Genomic DNA, 27,873 nt, shown 5'->3' on the forward strand with positions numbered 1-27,873 from the left:
GCTATGACAATCTTATTTACATAACAAATTTTAGGTGTTCAAATGATATCTAATCATTTTACGTTCAACAACTAAGTCGGTCGAATAGGCTTACAATTAATCAATTCGAGCTTGTTGATCTCTCCCTTCAAATATAGTGTATCTCATCAAACATATTCCACTATTACTTGTATAATTTTAAAATGTTTGTACTATTATCATGAGATACACGTGCAACGCACGCGACGAGAAACTAGTAAAAGAATAGCTAGTAATTACTACTATTGTGGATCTTTGTAAAGTTATTTGTATGTGAAAGTTCGTAATAACATGGAATCGCAAGCATTTATATATAAAAGTATTATGGAGATATGTGATTTGTTAATGTGACGCCTTAAGATATTCTAATACCTTGTTTATGAACAATGGTCCGCTCATTTAACAGGATTGTAAGAATTGAGGAAGTTTTGATAATTTTTACAAATTGTGGAATTTTTATGTTTATGAAGAAAAAAAAGTGGAGTATAATTTTTGAGATCCAACTTGCATATCCTTTTGAGATCCAACTTGCATGTCCAAGCAATTTTCAATTTCAAATCAACATTATATCAAATTAAATCAATAATTTTATAAAGTTAGGATTTACTTTCTACCCTCTTTTCTTTCAAATTATAATAATATGTTAGTTACTTCTTGTGATGAAAGCCGAAACATCTCTTGTGGACTAAACAATGTAGAGTGCGTGTTTGTTACGTGGCAAAATCTTGTAGCTTTTTAGCAAATTTCCAACATTGAGGTAACACTATCATCTATCTATTATTAAAAGCCAAGGAAAAAAGCACCACAATAAGTCAAGTGGCATAATGAGAGAAAGCCACATGTAATTAATTAACTATAATTAATTCAGCCATGTGTCATTATTAGAAAAAACCACATGTAACTTTTAAATTTAAAAATAATAAATATATTTATATTTTTTTAAGAATTTTTTTTATTTAAACCTATTCTGCTTACCACAAAAGGAGAAATAAACATAAACAATAACAAAAGTAGGGATAATGGTTCCACTAAATCCAGATTCCGGATAATGGTACTGGACTTCCAAGCAGTTACTTATAATTCTATCTCATATATGGGAGTTTAAACGGTACGTCATGTTACATGTCTTTTGTAACCGACACTTAATTTCTCAATTCAATGTTTCTTCTTCGACTGAACATTTGAGGGGTTGTTTGCAAGAGGTGTATCAAATGTGCGAGAGTAAACATATAATTTCTTACTCTCCTTCTAATCATATATAGATATGTGCTTATTTACGGGTTTGTGTCTATTTGAACGGACGAAGTGAAAAGCAAATGCTAAGAAGATTAAATCAAATTTCAATTTTATTCTGTCGAGGTTTCAATTTTTGTTTCTTTCTTTGTTGTAACCAGTTTGATGTTCATTTGTTAGCAGTCCATTCTGCTCTATTTCTTAACAACATGTAAGCATCTATAGCTTTGTTGTTATACTGTAGTTTTCTGTTAAATTAGGCTTCAGATGCTAAAATTAAGCAATGGTCACAAGGAAAGAAATATTCGCTCATGCCTCTCAACCTTACAATAACTAAGAGTGATGATAATTGGAAGTTTTATAGAATTTGTTTCTGTTGTTATATTTGTGGAAAGTAAAAGGATCGGCAGGATGGCTAATTCTTAAAACACAATCATATTTAAACAGTTTTTATTGCCCGAGAGCGGATGGAAGCCTATAGTGGATTTAATTGAAGAAAAATCAAGTGAAGAGCGCGTTACTTTATATACATCCAGATAAGATCCAACAAAAGGGTATTGCTGTGGCAAGGAATAATCGCAGAAAAAGTTTTTGATATTCTGCAGGTACCTTCTAATTTTGTTAAGTAATACATGTAAGTATTTTAAAGCCAAAAGTGATTGTTCTATTCTTCATAATTCTGCTATCATTACTTTGGCCATGCTACTACTAAATTAACCATGTTATATGAGCCTAAATACTTTTACTTATGTTGTTGGATCACAAAAGTATTAACTTTGTTTGATGCTGGAAGCTTGGGATCATTTCAACTCACTTGGTATTGTGTAAAATTCACATACGCAACGTGGTATCCAACGGCAAGATAGTTTGTTCTAATTTTGGCCTTACTATGTTTTTAATATAAGACTTTTCCCTTCATACTGAAGCCTTAAGTTTGGATTCCTTTCCTTTCTGAACCTTTGATTTTCATACTTAATCGTTGCCACTTAATGAGGTATCTATGATATGTCTCAATATGAAATGTTCACGAGAATGACCATTACAGGGTAGGATACTTACATTACATTGCACACATTATGCTTAAAAGTCCTTATTACCACATTAAACGGGTGGGAGGGCATAGGCTTATATAATTGGCTGGATCAGTTTTGATCTTTCTACGAATTACCTACAAGTCCAATATAGACGCGAAATGAAAGTTGTCTAGAAATTTGCACTTATTTCCTATCGTCTTTGAACTTTAAAAGTTTATGACTGCCTGCATCTAATACATTGCCTTTTTTTGGGGATTTGCAGAGAAGTTAGTCTGGAAAATTCGGTTGTTAGCTGCGGCATGTTTATAGCTTGCTCTCAAGGTAGACGAAATTGATGCTTTTTCGACTATTGATTTGCAGGTTACTGAAATTTATCAGTAAATCGTATGCTTTCTCTATTTGTTATGAGTTTTTGACCGAGACTGAGTTCCCGGCCAAATATCTTTGGAAACGCTTTGGGATTTGCAGAGAAGTTAGTCTGGAAAATTAAGTTGTTAGCTGCGGCGTGTTCTTAGCTTCCTATCAAGATAGAAGAAATTGATGCTCTATCGACTATCGATTTGTAGGTAAATGAAATTTATCACCAAGTCGTATGCTTTCTCTATTTGTTATGAGTTTTTGAATCTAGAATCTGTATGCTAAGTAGCTAAAGATACTTGCGTTCTTCATTTTAAATAAGTGTATTTTTTGGTTATATGTACGCCCTGAATATAAGTGATGGCCTATGAGGAAAGTCCATAAACGAAACATAGAGCAACATACCCTTGAAGCCTTTTGTTGTTTCTGTGAGTTAAAGAACCACTTTTTGTAGGTTCCTTTCCATAACTTAGGTGTAGTGTCCTTAACGCACGTCCTTAAGAGCACGTGAGCTAAATGTTGCTTAACAACAGTTTAAGATTGAAGCAAGGTATATTTGTTTATATGCAAAATTGATGAACAAAGCTTAATTGATAAGGAAGACAAACATATAAGCAAAATCAACAAACTGATACTGATATGACAATATATGAAGGTGTTGGATACATTTACTATGCAGATGATCACTGTATAAGCCAGTTGTTTTCCGGTACTTTGCAAAGTTCTTTTTCACCCATTTCATGAGCTCGATAACATAATCACCCTTAATATTATTGGTAAGCACATTTACAACTTTGAGTCTTTTTTCACTTTTCTTTATATGGGAAGTTTTAATTAAATTTATTGAAGCGGAAACTCTGTGGTGTCAGGCTTGCACTCCAATCTTCCACAAATATGTGAAGTTTTAATTAAATTTATTGAAGCGGAAACTCTGTGGTGTCAGGCTTGCACTCCAATCTTCCACAAGGTCAATGTACATGCTCAAAATATAATTACAAACATAAAGTTGATTGAGCTAAACATTCTTCTACATTTAATCTACTTTGATATATCGTGTTGTAGCTTAACTGATTTTTCAGTCATACGGTAATACTTTAATTTGCCAAATATCTATCTGTATTTGCAGTCAATCGCTTCATTTAAATTGTACAGTTGCAGGAAGATGGATTAGCAACCAACATTTCACTTTTCATTGGTTGCTGCTAAGTATGACATAGTAAATAGAATGAGTTTTATTAGTAAGGATATAATGACACTATTTAATGGAGAAATCAGATATTTATGGTGTTAAATTTTCCTATTAATTTCAGGGCATATGATCGTGTTGCGATTGAATTTAGAAGACTGGATGCAGATATCAATTTCAATGTTAGTTATTACCATGATGATCTAATGCACTTTCACAAAAATTATTTTTGGGCAATTGGTGCTGTTTTGGACTATCTACTACATACTAAGGAGCATGGACAGATGAAAGGGGATGATCTTCTGGCGGGTATGCTTCTAATAAGAAGCTATCTTGCAGAAGCACCAGATGCATGTAAAGATAAGGTCACAGAACTCCTAGGCTATATACTTTCAATTGAAGGAGAAGATGAATTGAGTCCTTTTTATTCCATCTGTTTTTTTTTTGCTTCCGATAATGTGTCGAATAACTCTCAAGACTAGAGGACGTAAAATTTTAGCTTCCTCAGGTGCATTTAGAGAAGTTGGCCAAAATTTGATACGCTCAAATTACACCTTTTAATAGCATAACGCGGACGTTGTCAGATATAGTAACCCAACAAGGTTGGGGTCGAATCCACGAGAACAATATGTAGACATTTAAGTAGATTAAGAATTATCACCAACAACATAGGCCGAACGCATCAATGGTGGTTTTTAAATATGATTTTGATAAAACGAAAATATAAAATCTAATCTAGAAAGCAAGTAAATTGATCAATGACCACAAGAATGGAATAAAGGAAACTACTTCTCAATTAACGATCCAATATATTTCGCGAATTACAGATAATGGTAATATTATATTAATTACCTCGGATAATGACTCTAAATTAACTTCTCCCGAAGATTAACTAGACTACCTAATTGAATATTCCTAAAGCAATTACGAGCATTAAGAACACCCGATTATGGCTACAAGTGGTATTGCCTATTCCTAGGTCAATTTCCATTAGATGGGGGTTAACGCCCCAAATTCATATTAATTATTCTATCCCAACCCCGTTCTTCCTCTTCCGAGTTTCAAACAAAGTAAATGGGCGAGTCCTAGGGTTAGCTACTCCCTTGAGAAACATTGAAGAACAAGAATGATTAAAATAACAATAACTTACTTGATTAAAAATGTCGATCAATAAATAAGCACAATAAGAGTTTCAATCTCAATTGTCACCAAGAAATTCCCATAAACAAGGTTTGAAAAAAAGAAAGAATATTTATTTAGGAACCTTAGCCTCCAAACTTGAGTTTTATGCCAAAAATGTGTAAAAATTATGGCTTATGAAATATTTATAGGTGTATGAAAAAAGCCCATACAAAATAACCCAATCCAAGAAGGAGTTGGAAATAATTGGAATACGGATGCAGTGACCGCGTCAGTCACGAACACCCCTTCTGCCTCTTCTTTTCTTTATTCTTTTTTCCAATTCTATTGTTGCTCTAATGTAACATTATATCATCATCATGCAATCATAGCATTCTCCACTTTGTCTGCCACTTCCTGTTTCTTTTTTTCTTTCTTTCTTTTATTTATTTATTTATTTATTTTCTTTTTCTCTTTTCTTCCGAGTTCTATTTAATTTTGCTCCAAATCTCTTCTTCACACTGATTTATTCCTCCAATTTTTATTCATCAAATTTTTCTGTTTTTTGCTTGTTTTCCCCACTTAGGCTCTCGGGACCTCGTAATACCCGAAACACAATAAAAACACGTAAAATCACATAGACTTGCTTAAAAACAAGTAAAACTTATGGTCGAAAAGCATCGATTGTGGCGTAAAATCACGCCACATCAGTTGCCTCATTGCTTTGATTGGCCAAAACAGTTATACATCTGAGGATCATTGTTCTATATTCTTGGCTTGCAATACAATTTTGAATCTTCTTCTAAAGCGGGAACAAATTAAATTAAATTTTGAATCTTCTTCTTAAGGCTTGCCACAGGCTTGAACTACACAGATCATTAATCTTTGACATAAAGTATAGTCTACAAAATTAATATTCAGTACTTGTGTACACAATAATAGAGAAAGCAAAGATTGATTATATTTCATGACAGATCATTTAATGTATTTATTTCTTATAAGAATCGACCTTTATGTTATTCATGAATATTAAGCATCATCTGTAATAAGACTAATCCAGAAAAATGAAAATATAAAATCTACACTATGTCACACATGGTTCATATACTGTTGTTTTTATAATCTCCTACGCTCTTTCTTTCTTTGAAGGGATCCGCGCATCGCGCGTGTACATATACTAGTATTATTAAAAGCAGAGGAAGAAGCACCACATTAAGCCAAGTAGCATAACCACAAAAAGGCAAGTGGCACTTTTCAGGACAAAGCTCCAAAAGATTTGGAGTTTGGAAATATTTTTTTTTTAAAAAAAATCTGAAACAACTATGTAAAATAAAAAGACAAAAAGAAACTAAATAAAACTAACCTACACGTCCCAAAAATTCTGAAACAAATAAAAAAGACCAAAAGAAAGGAAAAAAAAAAAAAAAGAAGAAGAAACTAAAATAAAACTAACCTACACGCGCCATCCCCATTACCCCACTAACTTACAAACACACATGCACGGTTATTTTCCAAATTAAATTCAAAATTTAACTGTAGCCACTGATCCACATTTATGTATCTTTTTCTTTGCTTCTACAGATCATTTTTCATTTTTCGTTCAGTTACTTATTTTTGAATTCAGTTCAGAATTTCATTGCAAAATGCTGAAGAAAAAGAAACAATTTACTTTCTATTTAAATTTTGTCGTCATTCGCTACTTATGTTAGTTTCATATCCCTTTAACGGTTTCAATAAGTATTTTATTTTTTAGGAATAATATCAAAATCTATAGTGATGAGGATGGTGAAAGACTTGAGATGGTTTAGAAATGGGGATGTCGTCATGTCGTCGTTAATCTTTAGTTATCGCTATTTTTTGTTGAATTCTTGAGTTGATCTTTCGTTGCTCAGGTGTACTTAATTTGAAATTGGAAAGCGGAGGACAACAACTGCCTCTATCTTCTACGTACTCATGGTCCATGGATAGTTTAATTCAACTACAAATCACTCTCAATCAAAACTCTAGATATTTTCTTTTATCTCACAACCCAATTTTCCCAGTCATGTTTGGAAAGGAAGGCAAGGGATTAGGAAGGGCGGTGCAAAATGACATCGTAAGGTGCTTCGTGACAACATTCACTGCATCAAAAGGCTGCCTTAGGAGGTTGGCGAGAAGAGGCGGAGTGAAAAGCATCGGTGGGATTACAAAGCATGGCACCTAATCATATAGTAATTGACTCAATTTGCTCCTTCACGATTATTATACTTCTCTTTTTAGATTTTTTTTACTGCTATGGATATTGCTTTTGCTTTGAGCAGACAAAGCAGGTCTCTTTATGGATTTGTTGTTTAAGTTTTACATTTGGATTATCGGGTTTGTTTTGATTTTGCAACTGTAATTGACTTGGTTTCTGAATCTATGAAATATCTTATTTTAGTTTCCCAAAAGAAACTATTTACATGATAAAGTAATAATCTTTCTAAAAATGGAGATAACAATATTTCTTTTTTGAAAAATAACAAATTATTTCACAGGTTCTAACAGTCTAACTAATCATTGGAGACTAATAAATGTCTTTTAAGCATGTAATTAATGATGAAAATTATATTGTGAATTTGATTTCTTCTGCATTCGCTTCTGTTTTCACACGTGTTCAAGAGATTTCTCATTTTTTCATCGTAGTATCTAATCGATCACTTATCCTTATGCTTATGTTGTAGGTTACAAAGATTATATTATCGTTCATTGGAAGCGATATCTTGATCACTTGATATTATCGTTATGCCATGATGAGAGTACATTCAGAACTATGGTATATTTGCTAATCTTTTGGGGTTCTTTTTATTTTAGAGTATCCGCTTGAATTAATATATTTTATTATCATGATTTAAATATAGGTAACTTCTTTAAGTATCTTTTATTTGAAAGCTTTCTATAGGACTCTTTTCTGTTATTTCATACTTTATAATTTGCTACACTACTCACTTGCCTCACTTTTAACACGAATTTTTGAGAGAAGTCTATCATATTGTAAAGTTTATTTCTCTTCTCCATTTAAGTGACAGTTTTTTTATGGTGTTACGAAATTTGTTTAGTTGTTTTTTATTTGTTCTAAGATGCATTATTTTGTTCTTCCTTGCTTGACCTTACAGGTTTATCTTGAAATCTTTTTGCTATAGGTCACAGAGATTATGTTGTTGCCAGTACTGTTAGTTGGAGAAGATATTTTGATCACTTGATTTTTTTTGTTATGCCATAATAAGAGTCCTTTCAAACGCATGAAGCCTCTTCTGCAAAATTAATATTCGCTACTCTTTTGGGTTCTTTTCTTTCAGAGCAAGCATATCCAATGAACTTGATATATTTTTTGTCACGATTTTAAGTATTGGAGAACCTCCTAACATAGCTTCTCTTTGAAGTCATATAAAATAGCAAAACAATTTTATTCGATTATTTAAGAATCAATCCTTTGAAAATTACTATTAAAATTTAAAACTAAAAAGAATAAGAGAGAAGCATCATGGAGCTTCTTTTAAAAAAAAATGTTGTGAAGGTATACATTTCGTTTTCAGACATTACTAATTGTGTCAACCACTTAACCAACATTAACATATGACGATTAAAATAGCTTAAAAAATATATGAAATAACAAAGATCTTTTCACTTTATACTAAATAGGGAAAACATCAATTTTATTAAAAAAATAACGTATAAACAGGATTAAAGAAACTGTGAGTATATTTATAGTTTGATGTATTTTAAATGATAAAACAAAGTAAAAAAATACTCAAAATTATTATTGATAAAATTAAATAGAATACCGAGAAATAAAAAAAAGTGTACAAATAAAAAAAATCAGGAGTAAGAAAAATCATATATTTCTATCTATATATTATGAAAAGGGAAAGATGATAAAAGTGAGGTGACAAGCTAATAAATAATTATTTGACAGTGTAACGATACGAAGTAATGAATATAATACAATAACAATAAACAAGAAACAAAAGTTTAAAAATTAAAAACATTAGCGGAGAAATATGAGGAATAAAACTTAAGTCTGTGTACGCGTATAAAATTCAGTATAAAAATAGTTAACTTTTCTTATTTTATAAATTGTAAAATTTTAAATCATTTGATCCACGATCGTTGATTATAATATAATTTTTGATGAATATTATAATATTCACCAAAAATATCAATATAAGTACGATCAAGCAAATGAGATAATAATTTTTCAGAATATTTTTCTTTGACACTTTTCGCGCATCGCGTGGGTACTATGCTATCATTAAATTAAAGGGGTAGTGTGGACCTGAAATTGGTTCTCTTCACACTATGTAAAGGGAGAAACAATTTAGGGTGTGTTTTGATACGGAGGAAAATACTTTCCACAAAGAGTGTGTTTATCTGCCATGTGAATACCTAATCATAAATACCCAATAGACGTAACAACTTCCTAACAACCCAAACAAAGAAAATAATAAGATTATCATCATAGGGCTGTTATTACAAATGGGGTTCTATTTATACTAGGGGTGCATCTGGTGGTTCGTTTAGGTTTTGAATGTTATTGATTCGGTTTATCGGTTATCGATTTGTAGATATGGTAAATCGTTATAGAACCGTTAAGATATCAGTTATCGATTTATCAGTTATTGGTCGTTAGCAGTTCAATTATCGGTCTAATCGTTAGTGAAGTAAGCCGGACTAGGTAAAAAATCTTTTAAAATAACCACTGAAACCTACTCAACAGAACAAATGGGAGAGCTTCAGTAAGCGTATGTAGCAAGATTCACAGTACGTAGCAAGATTCACATTACTGAAAAATATAGTAGTATAACTTTGCATAAATACTTTGAGAAACTTGACCAAGAAACGTTTCACTTGTTTGCAGAATTCATGCAACCTTATAGAGACACTGTAACTAGTCGTGATCTTATTTAGCAAATTATTTAACCTTCTGAAGTAAAAGAAGTATGTAAGTTTTCATCAAGCTACTACAAGCAGCATAAGTTTCAAGAAGAAAAGGCAAAAAAGGCAAAATTATTAATTGTAATTTAATAATTATTATCGGGTTATCAGATAACCCGTTAAGAAAACCCTAATAAGTCGTTACAGAAATAACCCCTTTAAGAAAAAACTAAACCGTTACTGAATCATTAAATCAATAACCCATACTTTGCCGATAAATTAGTCAATAACAATTTTTCCCGTTTGGATTATCGGTTCGATTCGGTATTTATACTTATCTTACACGTCCAATTCGGCATTATTCGTAGTCGTTTGGAATATTTTAGTATCATCAATGTGATTGGTTCCTAGAACATGTATGGCTAGCTAATTTATATATAATATAAAACTAGACATAGACAATTTATATATAATATAAAGCTAACAAGGTGATGTGGCTCCTCTCTATGGCTACCAATCTTATTTATCTTCTTTCTCCTTTTTTTTTTAATTTTTTGGTTCATTTTGTACATAATCTACTAAGTAAATGAATTAAAAAAAGCCTTATAAAATAAATATTAAAATTAACCCTGTCGCAGTAAGCACCAAGGCCGTCTTTGATAAAACTTTGCAATAAAGTCCAATCTACCGTTTATCCTAAAACAACCCACGTAGGAGCGCTATAACATGGCCTTAATGACAATTAATTCCTATTCACGCATTATGTAGCAGTATTAATGCATTACATAAATTTTGCATATTGCAAGTGCTATATATATATGTATATTCAGCACCACACTTTTAGGAATAAAGTGCAATTTAGAAGTTGATTATCTATCGGAACGAAACGCCACAAAATTTTACTCTCTTTTCTTTTCTTGTACAACTACTTTTTCATTCATCTGAAGATATTGTTGCAATATATGTCAATTGAAAATCGAACTTGGATATTTTTGTTTCACACCAAACTTAGTTGATTATGATAATTACTTTTGTCCATTTAGCAGCATCATTTTTATTGTCTCAGTATCACCTTTTACACTAACCCTATCAATGTGGCTTTATTTTACCGTTTTTTGGTTTTGTTAGTGGAAATAGTCTTTCACTTTGTGCCTACTTGCTTAGTATTTATTTTGAATGTGCTTATTGGTTGTAATGTTTTGAATTTTCGTTTTCTTTGCTTTTGTTCCTGTAGATGCACTCAAAGAGATGTCTGAGGCGAATAAATACGCAATTTGTTCTTATTTTTCTTTTCTCTGTATTTCTTTCCCTGTTTTTCAAGTAAATTTATGCTTATTAGCATGGTTTTATAAAAAATCATTTATAGTAAATCAAATGTCATCATCTGATCGGAAAACAAATGTTTGAACCTAAGCGTAGGACCTAATATTAATGCCTTTATTTGATTTATTGTATAAAAAACTATCTATTCTTTTCCAGTACATTTACAATTTTTTTTTTTATATATTTGCATATTATCTCTTTTCTTTTTTATTGTTAAGGTATTTTTTGTTGTTGTTGAAATTACTAATTATCTGCCAATAATATGGGTATCATTGAAGAATGGCTTCACACAATGTGAGAGTAACAGTAAGTGCATAAATACCAATAATCATGTCGGTGCTTATGCTAAAGTCATATGAATGAATATAGAAAGTTCAAAACTTTTGTACTCATGACTATAGATTTACAAAATCGATTTTTTCGTCTAAATTCCAATTTCTCACCTTTCTGATGTTTGTTGTGTATTTAATAGTGTTTACCTTGGTAATTATTCGTAGAAGAAAAAGGTGTACAAATAATATGTTAAGTATATGTGGTGAAAATAAATCTATATCTATATATAATATAAAACTAGGCATAGACAACGTGATGTGACATCTCTCTATGACCAAGAATTGTGTTTATCTTTTTTCTCCTTTTTTTGAGATTTTCTCTATCTTTCCCTCATTTTCTTCTAATTAATAATTAATCGCATTCTACCTTATTTAATCAATAAGGTCATTGAATTACATATCGGTTATTTGGTAGTCTTTCTTAAATTTTTAACATATTTTAACCTATTTATTGAATTTCAATGAACATTATAATGTCATATCAGTTACACACTTTTCCACCTCTCTATCTTCCCATATTATTTCACGTCCCTATATTCTTGTATTCACGTTTAGTGTTTTCTAATATAAATAACAATTGACATGTTGCTCGTAGGTGAATACCAATTTACAGTAGTATTTTCATATTAAGGAGCTGTTATGTCATCATGTGCCCAGTTGCTTCCTGTAATGGATGCCTGTTCAAATGTGATATTAAAATTAAACAAATGCAAGTCCTCCGGTACACTAACATGATCATGAGAAATAGAGTTTCACTATGAAAGTATTTACTGTGCAAGTCCTCCGGTACATTAACATGCTCATGAGAAATAGAGTTTCAATATGAAAGTATTTACTGCTTTAATTTACATATACTTACATGTATTATACTTTCCGAACTCTTACATAACAAGCAATTATTATACTATTTTTATCATGTTTCATTTTTACCATCTGATGTTTGCATGAAGTGGTTACAAATACTGACATTATGGAGATAGCAACATCCATTATCATTCCAGCAGAGCAACTAGCAAGGTATTACCTACTTCTATTTATACTTTTTTTTTCCCATGTTTAAGCTCTATAATTGACCGTCAGTCCTTTCTTGATTGCAAATTTCTTCTAAATGGAACAGGGCTAGAGGGAAAATGTAATATCCATTTCTTGAACAAATTTATTAATGGAGAGTTTTAACAAAAATTTGTTGTAAAATGAAGTATGACATCTATTCAAGAGAAAGAATGCTGTAAAAAGAGGGAGGCATTCTTATTTAATAGGTTATACGGCAAGTTTCACATAATTGGTTCTAATGATTTCTTGAAAACGTCATCTGAATGAAAAAAATAATTTTTTTGTAAATTAATTTTTGTTAGAATTACTTTTTCCATATAAAATATACAAGCAAGTTTCCTAAATGATATGTTTACCAAAAGTTTAAAATCTATAGTTGACAAACATAACTATCGCTCATCTTTCACGTGACTAATTCTACTGATATTTCGTAAATAATATAACAATATCTTAACATATATACTATGAACTCTAATAAATTAAAGTTAAAATAATTTAATAATTTTATTTTTTGAAAAACTAGCACAATATATATTAGTCATTGCTACAAAAGTTAATGCAATGTTAAAGGATTTTCGTATTATAATTGCTTAACTAAAGAGTTTTACGTTACCAACAGCTTCATTTAAAAATCCAAGGACCGTTTCCTTTATTCGGTCAATTACTCCCCCTCTTCCACTTCTTTATCTCCCTCCGTTTCTTTTTGAATTCAATGTATAATTGATGTGGTGTTGTCTTGGAATGGGAATAGTTTTCTCTAATAATGGCGTATGTAAATTGAGTTAAAATCTTATGTCAGTTTGGAGTCCGTGTGTTGCTTCTTTTAATTACCTATTTGTCCTCTGGTATCCTTTCTCAATGAGCTACTCTTCTTTAATTCATTTAACAAACAAAAAAAAAAAAATTGTTGTCTTTTTTCTTGGCTATGTTAGTGATTCTAATGTTAAACTCAATTCAGGTGAATGAATAGCAATATAGGGAAGGAAGCACGGAAAGAATGAGGAAAAAAAAAAAAAAAGAAGGGAAAATTTCGTTCTTCTTTACTTTTAAATTTTAAATTTCGAATTAAGAGAAAATTATGAAAGCTGAAGCTTTTAATTCACTAATGATAGGGAAACTTTTTGATATTTATATCACATATATACCATCAAATGTAGAAAGTAAAAAACAGTGTTTTCAAATCTATATCTATATATAATATAAAGCTAGGCATAGACAAGGTGATGTGGCACCTCTCTATGGCCTCCATTAGTATTTATCTTTTTTCTCCTATTTTTGACATTTTTCTATCATTTTCTTCATTGCCTATATTTAAAGTCCATGTAAAGACAATAAATTATAAAGAATTATAGTAAATAAATGGGGGAAAAAATGAAGAGTCATAGTATGGGCGGCAGTTACCCACGAAATGGATAATTAGTGAAGGTAATAATGACATGTAGTAAATGATAATGAGCAGTCTAGCATATATTCATCTTGCAACAAGTAATTCTTTTCCTATAATCTCCTTTCTTCCTTCTATGTCTTTCGTAATTTCTTTCAAAAATTTCAGCATTCTTAATATGCGATTTATCTTTTCTTTTCTACTTTCTTAATTATTGATAGATTTTGTGTTTTAGATTTGTTATTATGTTTTTGAGAGCATATACAACATAGCATGAAATGTTGTTGTCTTTTTATAAATATAAAAAGAGAGAAAATTTTATCGGTAACAATTTTGTGTCAAAATCGATATTGATTTTTTTCATTTTTTGCGAAAAATGATTTAAGCTTATTTGTATATCCGATTTAAAGATAATATTGCAGGACTGTTTTGGAGCAAATTAAGCCTATGGAGAAGGGATGGAGAGGGTGTGGCACCTACAAAGAACCAAAATTCACTGGTAATTATATATTAAATCTGTCGCTTTTCTCTCTCAAAGTTGTGCTTACAAAAAGTTTGTATTTGTGCATATTTAGTGAAGCCGTTTTTCGTTAAATTCGTGGAACTTTTAGTAAAGTTTAGCATCTTGATGCACTTATATTATTATTTTGTCTTGATAGATTTTATTAGTTTTTTTGGTAGAAAAAAATAATTTAATTTATAGTTGTTTTTCTTATCAACAAAAAGAAAATTCATTTTTTACCGTAAAGTTACATTTCTATATTTGTAAGAAAAAATATCTTACACAGTTATTCTTAATCTTTTTTGCTCTTGTCTTATTTCAATTTTAAACATCTGTTTTTTTGCTTCCATAGTAGAACGTATCTTTTGCGACAGTTAATGTTACATGAGTGGCAAAGGTTGAAGCCTTTTTAAACTTATATAGAGGTAAGAAGAATTGACAAGTGAGAGAAGATAATTTCAGGAATTTTACAGAAAATTGAGAGGACGATTAGATGAAATTGATGGGAGGAAAGAAAGAAAGAAAGAAACAAACAAAAAACGGAAAAATAAAGCGAGAATCACATTTTTCTTTTTTCTTTTTTTGTGTTTTTTCCTGGACCCCCTATTTTTTGCGTTTTATCTCAGTCATTTCTTTTGTTGTTTCGTTTTTTTCTTCTTCTATTTATTTCAAGTATTTATTGGAGAGAAAATTGGAAACAAAGTCTACTTTATTATTAGCGAAAGACGACAACATACTAAGAGAAAGACCGTATCAGAAGAAGAAAAAATTGAACGATATTTTAGATGTGCATCTTCCGGATTTTTACACTACAATTAATGTCTTTTTTCGTTATCTTTTATTTTTTGTTCTCCTTATTCAAGTTCACCTATAATTTTAAATGAGTTATTTATACCTTTTTTTCACAGACATTTATTTCAAATAAGTTTATATAGGATGTTAAAAGTTTATAAAACGATGTAGATTCGTAATTATTAATTTTCTTTATTAAAATCATGATATTAATATTTAACTATATTTTTTACAACCGCGCGAAGCACGGATAGGTGTACTAGTTTATTAACATATACACGTAAAATGATCGAGCTTTCTTGATTCTTTACTTCCTTTAAAATGCTTTTTAAAGAAACATTAAAAAATAATTTCACCTATATTAACCTTTTAGAATAGATAAAAAAAGAATACTCCATTTGAGAATTTTTGTTGTTACAGAATAATTTAATATTTTAAATTTTAGTGACGTGTTTTATTACTGTGCGAAGCACGGTTAAGTTAACTAGTTAAGTAATTAAAGGTCTTCTTGCAGTACCTAACTACTACACAGTTTTGCTACTACATAAAATCCTTCAATGTCTTGCCAATTTGGTAATGTAAAGTACTTGAAATGTTGGTGCATGCCATTTATTGACATTGAGTTATTTTAACTATATAGAAGCATGGGTTTAGACCCATGCTTCGTCGTTCGTCATCCCCATTTAAAAAAAAAAAAAAAAAAAAGTATGAGCCCCATACTAAACACCAACCAATATTTAAAATTAAAAAATAAAAAAGGTGTGGGCCTCATACTAAACATCAACCAATATTTTAAAAAAAAAAAAAAGTGGAACCCACTATCTCCAAACTCACGGAAAAAAAAAAGAAGATGGACCCCATATTAACAAAATCAAGCAATATAAAAAGAAAAAAAAAAGTGAATCCCATATTAAAAAAACAAACAATGTCAAAAAAAAGTGCATCCCATATTAAAAAATCAAACAATATTCATGTAATTTCCAAAGTATCTCATTAAATCAATAATGATGGATTCATTGCCACATGCGTATCAACCCATTAGTGGGAGCAAATGAAATTATTGTACAGCAAAAAACATGGACCTCATATTATTGCTTTTCTTCAAAAGGTTAAGTAGCCAAACTATACAATTTTCTTTCTTTTTTTATATTAGCCTGAGATGTAATCTAGATATTGAATCTGTTGTATTTGCTATTCCGCCATGTTATTTATTTGTTATGTTTACTAAAATAAATATACTTAAAATACTCATATTTTAAAATAAGATAGAATTTAATTACTTTTTCATTTTTTTCCTTACTCTAATAAATGTGAAAAGAGATTAATGTCATAAAAGAAAAAATAATAGTAAATGGAGATCAAATAATTAATAAGGTAAATTAGTGAAATTATAATTCTAATTGACGTTTCCTTAAAAAACCGTGCAAAAGACAACATGACAAGTAAAATGAGCTAAACCAAAAATATTTACCAAAAATTAAAACATAGTAGTTCTTCATTTAAATAGAAAATCAAATTTCTACTTTGGTTCATTTTAAACATGTAAAATTAATATAATGATTTGAATTAGAATTATCCAAATCAAAATTTGATAAAAAAATAATAGGTATTGTTTAGGCCCAATCTACATACATTAACAATAGAATATTTTACACCTTTAAATTAATCGAATTAAAATTCAAAGTATCAACTGATGCTTAAATATTACTATTGTTTTATCTCAAAAGAGGAAAATAGTTTCCTTTTAAATAAGTCTTCTCTTTTAAAAAGTATTAATAAATTTTTGCCAACTTTGTATTCGTAGCAAACACTAATATAATAAAGTTTTGGATACGGAGCACAAACTACAATGTTATATTAATTGTATATATATATATATATATATATATATATATATATATATATATATATATATATATATATATATATATTACTTTACTACTATATAGAAGAGCCGGTTTATAAGCAAGATCGTCGTTCGTCCTTTGGTCCCACTTTTTTATTTAAGGGCAAAAAAATCCTTTGTGGTCCCACCCACTTTTTTATTTAACGGCAAAAAAATGACATTTTATACTTTATATTACCAACCCTTCTAAAAAGTAGATAGAAATACTTTATTATATTTCTATTTTTCTACAATATATAGAAGCATCGGTTTACCCATGCTTCGTCGTCCGTCACTCTTAAAAAAAAAATAAGGTGGACCCCATACTAAAAACGCCAAGCAATATTATAAAAAAAAAAAGGAAAAAAAGTGGACCCCACCCTCTCCAAACTCATGAAAAAAAAAGTGGACCCCACCCTCTCCAAACTCATAAAAAAAAATGGACCCCACCCTCTCCAAACTCATGAGGAAAAAAAAGTGGACCTCATATTAAAAAAACAAGCAATGTCAAAAAAAAATAAAAATGTGCGCTCCATATATTAAAAAAATCAAACAATATTCATGTAATTCCCAAAGTATCCCCATCAAGTCAATAATAGTGGATTCATTGCCACATGCGTATCAACTCATTAGTGGGAGCAAATGAAATTATTGCACAGCAAAAAATATGGACCCCATATTATTGCTTTTCTTCAAAAGTTTAAGCAGGCAAATAATTGATGTATTTGCTATTCCGTCATGTCATTTATTTATTATGTTTACTAAAATAAATTGTTATGTTTACTAAAATAAATATACTTAAAATATTTGTATTTTAAGATAAGATAGAATTTAATTACTTTTTCATTTTTATTCTTACTCTAATAAATGTGAAAAGAGATTAATATCAAATGGAGATCAAATAATGAATAAGGTATATTAGTCAAATTATAATTCTAATTCACATTTCCTTAAAAAACCATGCAAATGATAACATGACAAATAAAATGAGCTAAACCGAGAATATTTACCAAAAATTAAAAAAATAGTATTTCTTCGCTTAAATAGAAAATCAAGTTCTACTTTGTTTCGTTTTAAACATGTAAAATTAATTTAATAATTTGAATTAGAATTATCCAAATCAAAATTTGATAAAAAATAATAAGTATTTTACACTTTTAAATTAATCGAATTAAAATTGAAAGTATCAACCGATGCTTAAATATTGCTATTGTTTTATCTCAAAGAGAGGAAAATAGTTTCCTTTTAAACAAGTCTTCTCTTTTAAAAAGTATTAATAAATTTTTGCCGACTTTATATTCATAGCAAACACGAATATAATAAAGTTTTAGATACGGAGCACAAACTACAATGTTATATTAATCGTGTTTTGAACATAGCATGTGTATATATATATATATATATATATATATATATCCATAAAAACAGTACAAACTTATGTATGTTTATTATCAATATATATATATATATTATCACTATCCAAACACAACTACATACACATAGATACACTATAATCCAAAGTGTTGGAGTATGATCACATCTACAGCACTATCTACAAACCCCACCAAACCATGATCACGACCTCTCTCTCATCGAAAATTGCATTTCCTGGAATTTCACCAGGGATGTTTTACTCAGTTTTTAGAGCCCGTTTGGCTTAGCTTATAAGTTGTTTTTAGTTTTTTTGAGTGTTTGGCTGGCCAGCATAAGCCATTTTATGCTTAAAATAAGCACAAAAAATAAGTTGGGGTAGCTCAACTTATTTTTTTTGGCTTATAAGCTTTTTTCTTTAAGGTAAGCCAAACGGGCCCTTAATTTCTCTTTTTTTATTACACAGGGAAAGAGGAGGATGGGAGACAGTGAGAATTAAATTCATGACGCTTATCACAAGAGAGATTATTACTCATATCACTAAATAGTATTTGTTCCATTCACTTTTACTTGTTCACTATATTAAAAATAACCTTTCATTTTTATTTTTTCACTTTAATTAGCATGTCAAGATTTTTTTCTTCATGTTTTACCCTTAACATGAATTACTTATTCCCCAAATTATTTTTCAAGACTTAAGACTAGACACCAACCAATATGATATTATCGTAAAATATACACTTCAATTATCATTTTCCATTGTGGACAAGTAAAAATGAAAGGAGGGAGTAAGTTTTCATATAATTACTCAATCTTCGATCTTCCAATGTTGTAACCATTTTTTTTTTTTTTGGCTATTTGCTTGTTTTTTAAAATTTGTGTTAATTTTTAGGTTATCGCTTTATGAACTCACACTTTATCAAGACGAAAATCATACTTTTATCTTTTCCTCCAGATAGTTTGAAATTATTCCGAAAATCACTATTGTTGGGTAATGCCAACATCCTGCCTATAGGGTGAGGTCAGGTATGGGCCGGGGATGGTCCTGGTTGGAGTCTTGGTCAAAACATGCATGATGCTTACTTGATGAGCTTGATTAAGAAAAGTTATGCCCTTACTATATATCATGGTCGGAACACAGGGTTTTATCTGAACCCCCTTAGTCGAAAGACTCTCTATATAAACAAGGTCAAAATTATTTTTTAGGTAGATATAGTAGATGACAAATCCCCTTAGTTTCTTTGTACGTTTACTTCTTTATATGTTGAATCCCCTTAATGAAAATTTTGACTCCGCCACTGCTTACTATCAGGCATCAGCATTGATAGGGTTCCTAAAATTGAAACTCTAGGAATCACAAACACAAAATAAATACGGAATTAAAAGATAAAGAAATTTGGAGAGGAGAAGGAGAAGACAAAAGTAAGACCCAAATTAGAAGAGAATTATTAGGCAAACTTGGAAATAAGTTTCAAATCCTCCTAACATATTCTAACAATTTGAACCTATACTATTTGAACATCAAGGCAAGATAATTCAATTGAAATCCACAAGTGAATAACTCTTCATGAAATTGAAGGATAAGGTTTCATTAATCAACAGCGAAATCTCACTCTACAAACTAACTCTCAAACTAGGCTAGTAAGCCAAACAAACTATATTGAACAATGTCAATTCTCAATTCATCAAAATCTCACTATTCTAGCTAACCCTCAAGGCACTATATATAGTGTTGGGCAATTATTACAAACTAGGCCCAAAAGTGACCTTACAAAGATAGCCGTAATTAAAAAATCTGCCCCTTCATAATCATTTTTCTGACCGTAAATAATTATAAGGTCCATGATATATTTACATTTACGGGCCGTCAACCGTATTACTTTTACGGTCCGTCAATAGGTCCGTGATATATTTTACGGGCACTTTTGACGGGCTATATTTCTTCAATGTTTCTTCCATCTTCTTCACTCATCCAAGCAATTATCCAAAGGTTGTATATCTTGGTTTGTTGTACTTCAAGGGTCTCCAATGCCTCTCTTTTCACGAACAATCCTTGCAACGCTTGGAGTTCCCTAGCTTGACTCCGAGAGAAGGGTCGTTGTCGAGTCATGCCCTTTGATATCATATCATCCTCCCTTTCTTGGAAAAGATTCGTCCTCGAATCTAAAGAATTACCTACAACACAAGAAGATAGATCACTTACATTGAAAACATTGTGGACATTACACTCACTTGATAATAAGGAACGGGGTAATGCGAGTTTGAAGGCAAAATGAACCCATTATATCTATTTCTACTGCCCTTTAGCTGTCTTATTTAATCAGAAACATTTTGTTAAAGACAATAGTTCATTTGTACCTAATGTTTGTTTTGTAGAAAGGAAGTCCAGCCTATCATCTGGTATTCTGATATCAATATATATATTGCGAGAATTGAAGAAATGGACAAATCTGTAATGAAATATCCTAATGTGAGAAATTTACACCGAGACTTAATCATTAATCTCTTTGATAAATCTAACAACGATTTTGCATTCATATATAGTTGGTTCTTCTAAATTCATAACAATCAAATCAAAGTGCACATAAAAATTTATGTTGATTTGAGTTTGATTTCTAGTTGTTTTTTGCTTTTTGCTTTTTTTTTTTTTGCTCACACTTGTCAGAGTGGAAACTGCATGCCCCGAGACCAAGTGTTTATTTGTGGGGGATGGGTTAAAAAAAGTACTATCTCATTCCATAATATATGACATGCACATTGATCCTTCTTTTTGAATACATACACATATAAGAATTCTTTATACTATCAGTATATGAAAAATAGATTCAATTATATTTGTTATTCAAACAAGCAACACGATTGTGAACAACTTAATTAGCTTTAATGTGTCTTAATTAGTGTGGAGATGACACTTTTTTAGCCAAGTGCTTTAAAGTTTAAACTTGTCAGTAACACATGAATTACAGTTGGGAATAACTAGGGATATCAAATGGAGAGGTTGGCCTTGGGCTACATTTGAGCAGATTAAAACGAGTTAAATCAATAAAAGCATGTTCAAACATAAGGAACTAATTTTTTGAGCCATTTCTCATCTCTACGAGACTCATCAAGGTTACATCAGCTCAATAACGCTTAAAATTTGGCAGAAGAAGGTCGACAATAACACAAAATCAAAAAGACACCAACATATTTCGATTTTATTTAGTTTCATATAGTACTCGAAATGGATATAAAAACATAAATAAACTTAAAACAGGTGACAGATACATATAGTTCCTGGCAAAATGTTCGAACAACCTTCTTCGTTTAACGATTTAGTTTAGCGATCGGAGACGTCAAACGTGTGAATATTAGACAAATTGACCAAGGTACTCCTCCACAGTGGTGTACTTGACATCTGGATAAAGTTCTGAAGCCTCAACCCTGAACAATGGATCGATCTCAAAATTGGTTTGATCACCCTTCACAAATGTTGTGTGGTTAAGTGCTAATAAGATATTTATTGGAACAGGAGATGCTGCAATTGTATACAAGATAACAATGTCAGGATTTTTAATTACCAATACCAAATTGAAATGAACAATCTTGATGATATATTAAGGCTAAAGATTACTGACTCTTGATGTGTTTGAGAATTTGCTTCTCTGGAATGTAGATTTTCTCCACAGTTTTACCAATCATTTTCTCCCACATAGCCACGAGCTCGTTGAACGATAACGTGTTCTTAGGAGGCTTGATGTAAAGGGTCTTGTTCAACGTTCTCGGATCATCAACAGCCTTAATGGTGTAGGTGGCAATATCGCGTTCTTCGTTGAACACAGCTGCAGTCAAACATAACAAGAAAAAAGTACAGAAAAATGAGCAATACGGAAAAAATTGGAATTAGCTACGAACTTCGTTGCTAATCGATTCTTGTAAATTGCTCCAGCTAACTAATTTTTTTGATAATTCGTCATTATCATATTTACCGATAGATTTTATTGTTTAGTTACAGAATTTATCTGTCGCTAGTTCCTATTTTTTTAAGTAGTGTAGACATTTCGCCATGAACTTGTTCTGTTATGTTATCACAACATGGCAAATTAACAAAGGATTTCAAATTAAAGGAGTCGCCACTTAACATTAGTAGAAAACCACGTACCCTTAACATTTCCATCGCCAAGAATGAGGATTTTGTCTCTAGGGGGAGCAGTGGCTCCTGGCTCAAGATAGACCAAAGTTGGTAAAAGAAAACTAACAAAGCTGTCGCATGAGACGTAAGTATAAGGAATTCCTTCAGCTTCAATAGCTCTGCGGATTTGGGCTTTCTCAGCTAACATAGACTTTATTGGCTCCACAGCATTAACCTTGTCAACATCCATACCAAACTCTGAAGGGAAGAATCTCTGAAAAATTCAAGTAATAAGATAATTTAACTCCGCGAACATTATGTAAAAGTGCCATATGTAAAATTAATGTTAGGTGAAAAAATCCTAATAAACCAACTCTACGTACAGACATCAAATAAAACCTGCCTGAAAATTGAGAACAGTCTAGGATACAAATGAGGTTATAAATTCAAGAATTTTATCAACTACCAGTACATACAGTTATCAAAAATTCCCTTATTACTCCTTTGAGAATGATTTAGGCTAGAAACAAGTTTGGTTATATGGCAAATTTTGCGGGAGATCTTTACGTGAATATGTAATAGATAGTATAAAATACAGGAGATCTTCGTATGATCATTTTCTTCTATTCAAATTATAACCGATTATTTTGTATCATTTGCTCGAATCCTAGTAAAGACACGAGCTTCCTTCTAATTTGTACTTTCATTGCTCTACCTTTGTCCTATATTACCTGTTTTTCTTGTACTTGTAGAGGTAATAGGAGATCAAGGGTTAAATCCATCAAGTTTAAATTCTAGATCTGTCTCTATAACGATGAGAATTAACCAGTTGATATCAATGATATGACAGAATACTCATAAATTGATACTCTAATTATAATGAACAATAAGAAGCAATTATTAACCTTAATATTGCCAACTTCTTTTATAGCAGTAATGATAAAAACTTGATCAGCCAATTCCATCGCACCCAATGTTGATATCACTACATCCACTTGCTTTATAGCATTCACTAAGCTCTGATGACAATACAGATCACCCTGTTTTATCATTAAGAAATCAAATACTTGCATGCAAAATTTATTTCAATCTTGAATTTTCCTTAATTTTTGTTTGCATAAGAAAAAAATTAAGAATGCACCACATACATGAAGAATAGTGACACCAATACTCTTGAAATGGTCAACAAGTTTAGCCTCAACACGGTTAAAATTAAGTGTGCTTTCTCTAACAAAAGCAAAAGTGGGGTGTCCGACTTTTGCACTTGCTTCCACTACGTATTTACCAATACAACCAGTTGCTCCAATGATGAGAATTTTGCTTTTCTCAGCCATTTGATCAAATGCATTTGAGTGTTACTGTAGAAGTTGGAAGAGATGAATTTGGTTGAGGCATCAAAGCATGCTGAGGCAACACCATTTTATAATGCGCTGAGCTTGGGAATTGTAACTACCGAAATGCCCTCAGTCTTCTTCTAAGCAAACAAAATGCAGAGAAGCGTGTTAGGCTAAAACAATCCAAAAGTATTTCTTGACACGTGTGAGATTCTCCTCGTTGGGCTGAACCCGCATTGCTTTTCTCATTATACCTCACACCATTAAGAATATCCAACATACTTTATAAATAGTTTTACACTTTTCATGTGAGCAGATGCGGACCCACGTGGTGGGGAGGGGTCCCGGAACCCCGTTAACTTCGGGAAATTTTTTGTTTATATATACCTGGAGAAATGCCAATAAACTGTACTCTCTCTGTCCCAATTTATGTGGCACTTTTTACTTTTCGAGATTCAGACTGTTTGAATTTTGATCAACATTTTAAGATATATTTTTCCATTAAATTAATATGGGAAAATTTGCAACTCATAGTACTTTTCATGTAATTTTTAAATATATAAATTTTAATCTAATCAAATTTAGTTTTAAAATTTGATCAAATTGACTCAAAAAATGAAAAATACCACATAAATTGAGACGGTGGAGGGAGTACGAGGTAAGATAAGACGTAAAAGAAAGTTGGGGCCACTGGTTGAAATTGTAGGTTGGCATGTCTTCCTGAGTTTAAGAATTGAGTTCAAATGTCGGTTTCTCCTTCCTTGGCTTTCTTTTTTCGTTTTTATTTTAGCTGACAATGTTAATGCTTAAAAAAATGCATAAAAAGCGGTCGTGGCGAGTTTCTAACAAGCAATCTCATGGGGGTTCAAACTGCAAAGTGGTGCTCACAACCATCGGTCATTGTAACTATACCAAATAAAATCATTTAGTTCATATTATCCGTTAGTACATCAATTCTATATGTGTTTAATAAAATTTTACGACAAAACAGTGTTGCATGACATCACTTCGACTAACGTCATCCACCCTTAGTAATGTCCCTCATATTTAAATTCTGAATCTGCCTCTACATATGAGAATTTGTTCGCACATATCAAACATTCTCCTTCGAACTAAATTTCACATGATCCATTTTAAAATTAACTACCTGTCACCTATATTATTAAAATATTTTAGATCATAGGTCAGCTAAATTAAAGGTCGTACATGAAATTGCCAATTTGGTATAAGGAAAAAAGCGGGTTTTTAAGAACTCTTAAAAAAAAAAAAATAGAAAGAAATCCCCTTTTTTCACCAAGTTCTTAAAATCACTTGTAGATGAATTCGCTACACAGTTGGGAATAACTTAGCTAAATATATATTTTTGGTTCAATTATTGTCTGGGACATATCACCTTCTAAGCTAAATATTCAAAACGCGTTACTCAACTAATAGCTTAATATCAAAATCAAGCAAAGAATCTTTCTTATCTCCACACATTTAATCCATTCAAACTTTAACTCACGCGTCCATTTGACACATATATAACTAGCTCTCAATTTGAAATCACCTGCCTTGTGTTTATTTCTCGTATGGTATTTTGAACTCTGTATCTAGTTGGAAGATAATCATATAAAAATCCATCTCCTGTGTCATTTTTCACTAATCATTTGTGAAAATATCATATAACTAAAATAAAATTTGCAATAGATAAAAAAACTGATTTCTCCCATAAAGATATCATACTTCAATAAAACTTTGTTATACGTATAACACGAGAAAGTACGTTACAGAGACATGTAAGTAGTATGTCTCAAAATTACAAGCTCTAGCACCTTCATACCAACTCCAAATAACTATATGTATATAAACACAGTCGCACACTTTCACAAGCTACAACAAAATTAAAAGTAGCTTGTCATCCGAAATTACGTTACAATATATAAAACTAACCCAAAAGTAGTAGCGGTTTAAACTCTAAAACCAAACGATCAAGCGTTGATTCCGGTTGGACCGGGTTCAGTGTTGGATCCAGTAGCCATGTTGGCAACGTGAAATTGTGACACGTATTTGTAAGCTGCACTTTCTGGTGCTCTCAGTACTGGTGGCTCATTCAAATGTGCCCAATTGCTACTTATCCACCTAATAATATTCCAAAATTTAAAATCAGATACCTCATTTTTCATATAATATGAAATTCAAACTCGTGATAATAATCTTCTTTTCTCAGGCAAAAGAAGAATTAAAAGTTCTACTGCATACAAATTTTTTTAAATTGAGATCTTTTGTTCACTAATAAAGAACATCAAGAAGCAATAATAAAATACGTTTATTTACCATCCATTTTTGTTGATTAGTTGATCCAAACTCTCCTCACTTTCCAAATCATTTAATCTATCTTGCTCTGTTTTAGCTGCCTCCTCAAATACAATATTTGCCTGTCTCCAATTAAAACAGCCAAACTTGATTAGTATACATCAATCTCTAGAGAAATACTACACTATGTTTAATTCGTTAATTAAGGAGAATTATACGATATTAGTATATATACCTGTTTTTGGCTTTGAGGGGATAGCATAGAGATATATCTCTGATGCTCTTCTTCTATCTGTTTCTTGGATCTCCAATATGCTTCTATCTCTTCCTTTGTTAATGACTTATTTTTTCGATATTTCACTATAAATAAAATCCAACAAAGAAGATATAATTATTATACTACTAGTAAAATATACTCTTAACAAACAAACAAAAAGGAAAGAAAAAAGGGCTAATTCATTTGTCATGATCAATTGAAAAGAAGGAACTTACTAGCTTGGGGATCAGAAACTGGGGAGTCCCAACCTGCCATAAGAGAACCCATATCTGTTTTCTTGCTAATTGAACCAATAGACGCTTAATTTCACTCAACTTGTATGTGAACTGAAACCTACTAAAAGAACTCAGTCCCTTTTATAGATCCTAGACTAGACTAGAAGAAAATAGTCAATTGGTTAATGGTGGGGCCTGCCTTAAATTGCTAATCTTATCTCTAACAAACGCAAAAACATTATCTTACTGTTAAATCATAATTAAATTATGTTTCCAGGGACTTTGGCATATGGTTTCTTTATTTCACTGTTATGTTATGAGTGCTTGGAATAGTTGGCGCCCATAGATATGCATGCAAGGTGCCAATATCTTATTGATGATAATAATAAAATATAAAGAAATGAAAGGTCTTCTTAAACATCTTCTATCCATGGCGTGTCCACTAAGTTGTCACGTCAGATAATTCATATCTATTCTTATCGTAATGGGCCCGCTAGATTCTTTTTCCGGAAAACTAAAACAATTAAATTAAATCTGATTTACTTTCTTACAAGTCGAAAATATATCAAGTACGACGTTTAAACATGAATTGATTGATATTTGAAGAAAAAAAAATATTTAAAATTAAGTTAAAGAAAATATTTGGAACTTAAAATTATATTTAGACATGAAAATGCAGTTAAAATTTTGTGATTAAAACTCGTAAATCTATTTTTCAAACTTTAAATTTGTATTCTAAGCTTGAAACTAAAATAATATTCTAGTTTGATAAACAAACACTTACTTGAAAATAATACTTCTCAAATATGAATTAAAACATAGTACACTTCGTTTCCAAAATTAAACTAAAACCAAAATCAAGCACTACATGAATATCTCTATGGACAAAGTCAAAGAGTCAATCTTATCCAAGTTTCCGTGGAATTGGAGTATAGTCAATTTTCTTGATTTGTGTCTGAATCGTCCGATCATTCTACATCTCTATAAACTTGGAATTGTAACATGTAAAAAGGCCCTTGGGTTTTAGCACAATAAATTGTTCTTGTTTTTAATTTCTCTTTCATCCAAATGCTAGCTAAAACTTTGGCTTTGGAGTTGAACGAATATTGCAATGCCAAATATCTAAAGAGAAAAACAACATTATCAACATCAGAGGTTG

At 30.9% G+C, this 27,873-nt stretch overlaps 2 protein-coding genes and 1 long non-coding RNA gene across 3 annotated transcripts; 1 reads left to right on the plus strand and 2 right to left on the minus strand.

Annotated features, from left to right (window-relative positions):
* Positions 1–1,103: 1,103 nt before the first annotated feature.
* On the plus strand, positions 1,104–4,332 carry LOC132035288 (uncharacterized). Its single transcript, XR_009409210.1, has 3 exons — positions 1,104–1,220; positions 2,548–3,418; positions 3,512–4,332. It is a non-coding gene; the product is annotated as an uncharacterized LOC132035288 (long non-coding RNA).
* A 17,213-nt stretch (positions 4,333–21,545) lies between these two features.
* LOC132035289 (phenylcoumaran benzylic ether reductase TP7-like) lies at positions 21,546–24,012 on the minus strand. Its single transcript, XM_059425562.1, has 5 exons — positions 23,742–24,012; positions 23,499–23,633; positions 22,624–22,867; positions 22,100–22,303; positions 21,546–21,999 (listed from the first exon to the last, which is right to left on the minus strand). The coding sequence occupies exons 1-5, from the start codon at positions 23,925–23,927 to the stop codon at positions 21,833–21,835; spliced, it is 936 nt and encodes a 311-aa protein (XP_059281545.1). The 5' UTR covers positions 23,928–24,012; the 3' UTR covers positions 21,546–21,832.
* Positions 24,013–25,649: 1,637 nt separating this feature from the next.
* Positions 25,650–27,017, minus strand: LOC132033205 (uncharacterized). Its single transcript, XM_059423105.1, has 4 exons — positions 26,715–27,017; positions 26,458–26,582; positions 26,244–26,344; positions 25,650–26,048 (listed from the first exon to the last, which is right to left on the minus strand). Exons 1-4 carry the CDS (start codon positions 26,764–26,766, stop codon positions 25,898–25,900), a joined length of 429 nt encoding a protein of 142 aa, XP_059279088.1. The 5' UTR covers positions 26,767–27,017; the 3' UTR covers positions 25,650–25,897.
* Between the last annotated feature and the right edge of the window lie 856 nt (positions 27,018–27,873).

This window comes from Lycium ferocissimum, chromosome 10, assembly GCF_029784015.1.
Source record: "Lycium ferocissimum isolate CSIRO_LF1 chromosome 10, AGI_CSIRO_Lferr_CH_V1, whole genome shotgun sequence".
In the NCBI taxonomy this organism is placed as follows: domain Eukaryota; kingdom Viridiplantae; phylum Streptophyta; class Magnoliopsida; order Solanales; family Solanaceae; genus Lycium; species Lycium ferocissimum.

What these genes read in the sequence shown, in the direction of transcription:
- LOC132033205 (XM_059423105.1), bottom strand. Translation starts at nt 26,766, where the DNA reads ATGGGTTCTCTTATGGCAGGTTGGGACTCCCCAGTTTCTGATCCCCAA. An exon ending in AGTTTCTGATCCCCAAGCTA is followed by an intron (nt 26,583 to 26,714) that starts GTAAGTTCCTTC and finishes TTTTATTTATAG; the next exon opens with TGAAATATCGAAAAAATAAG. An exon ending in CCCCTCAAAGCCAAAAACAG is followed by an intron (nt 26,345 to 26,457) that starts GTATATATACTA and finishes AATTGGAGACAG; the next exon opens with GCAAATATTGTATTTGAGGA.
- LOC132035289 (XM_059425562.1), bottom strand. Translation starts at nt 23,927, where the DNA reads ATGGCTGAGAAAAGCAAAATTCTCATCATTGGAGCAACTGGTTGTATT. An exon ending in AAGAAGTTGGCAATATTAAG is followed by an intron (nt 22,868 to 23,498) that starts GTTAATAATTGC and finishes TGAATTTTTCAG; the next exon opens with AGATTCTTCCCTTCAGAGTT. An exon ending in AATTCTCAAACACATCAAGA is followed by an intron (nt 22,000 to 22,099) that starts GTCAGTAATCTT and finishes ATACAATTGCAG; the next exon opens with CATCTCCTGTTCCAATAAAT.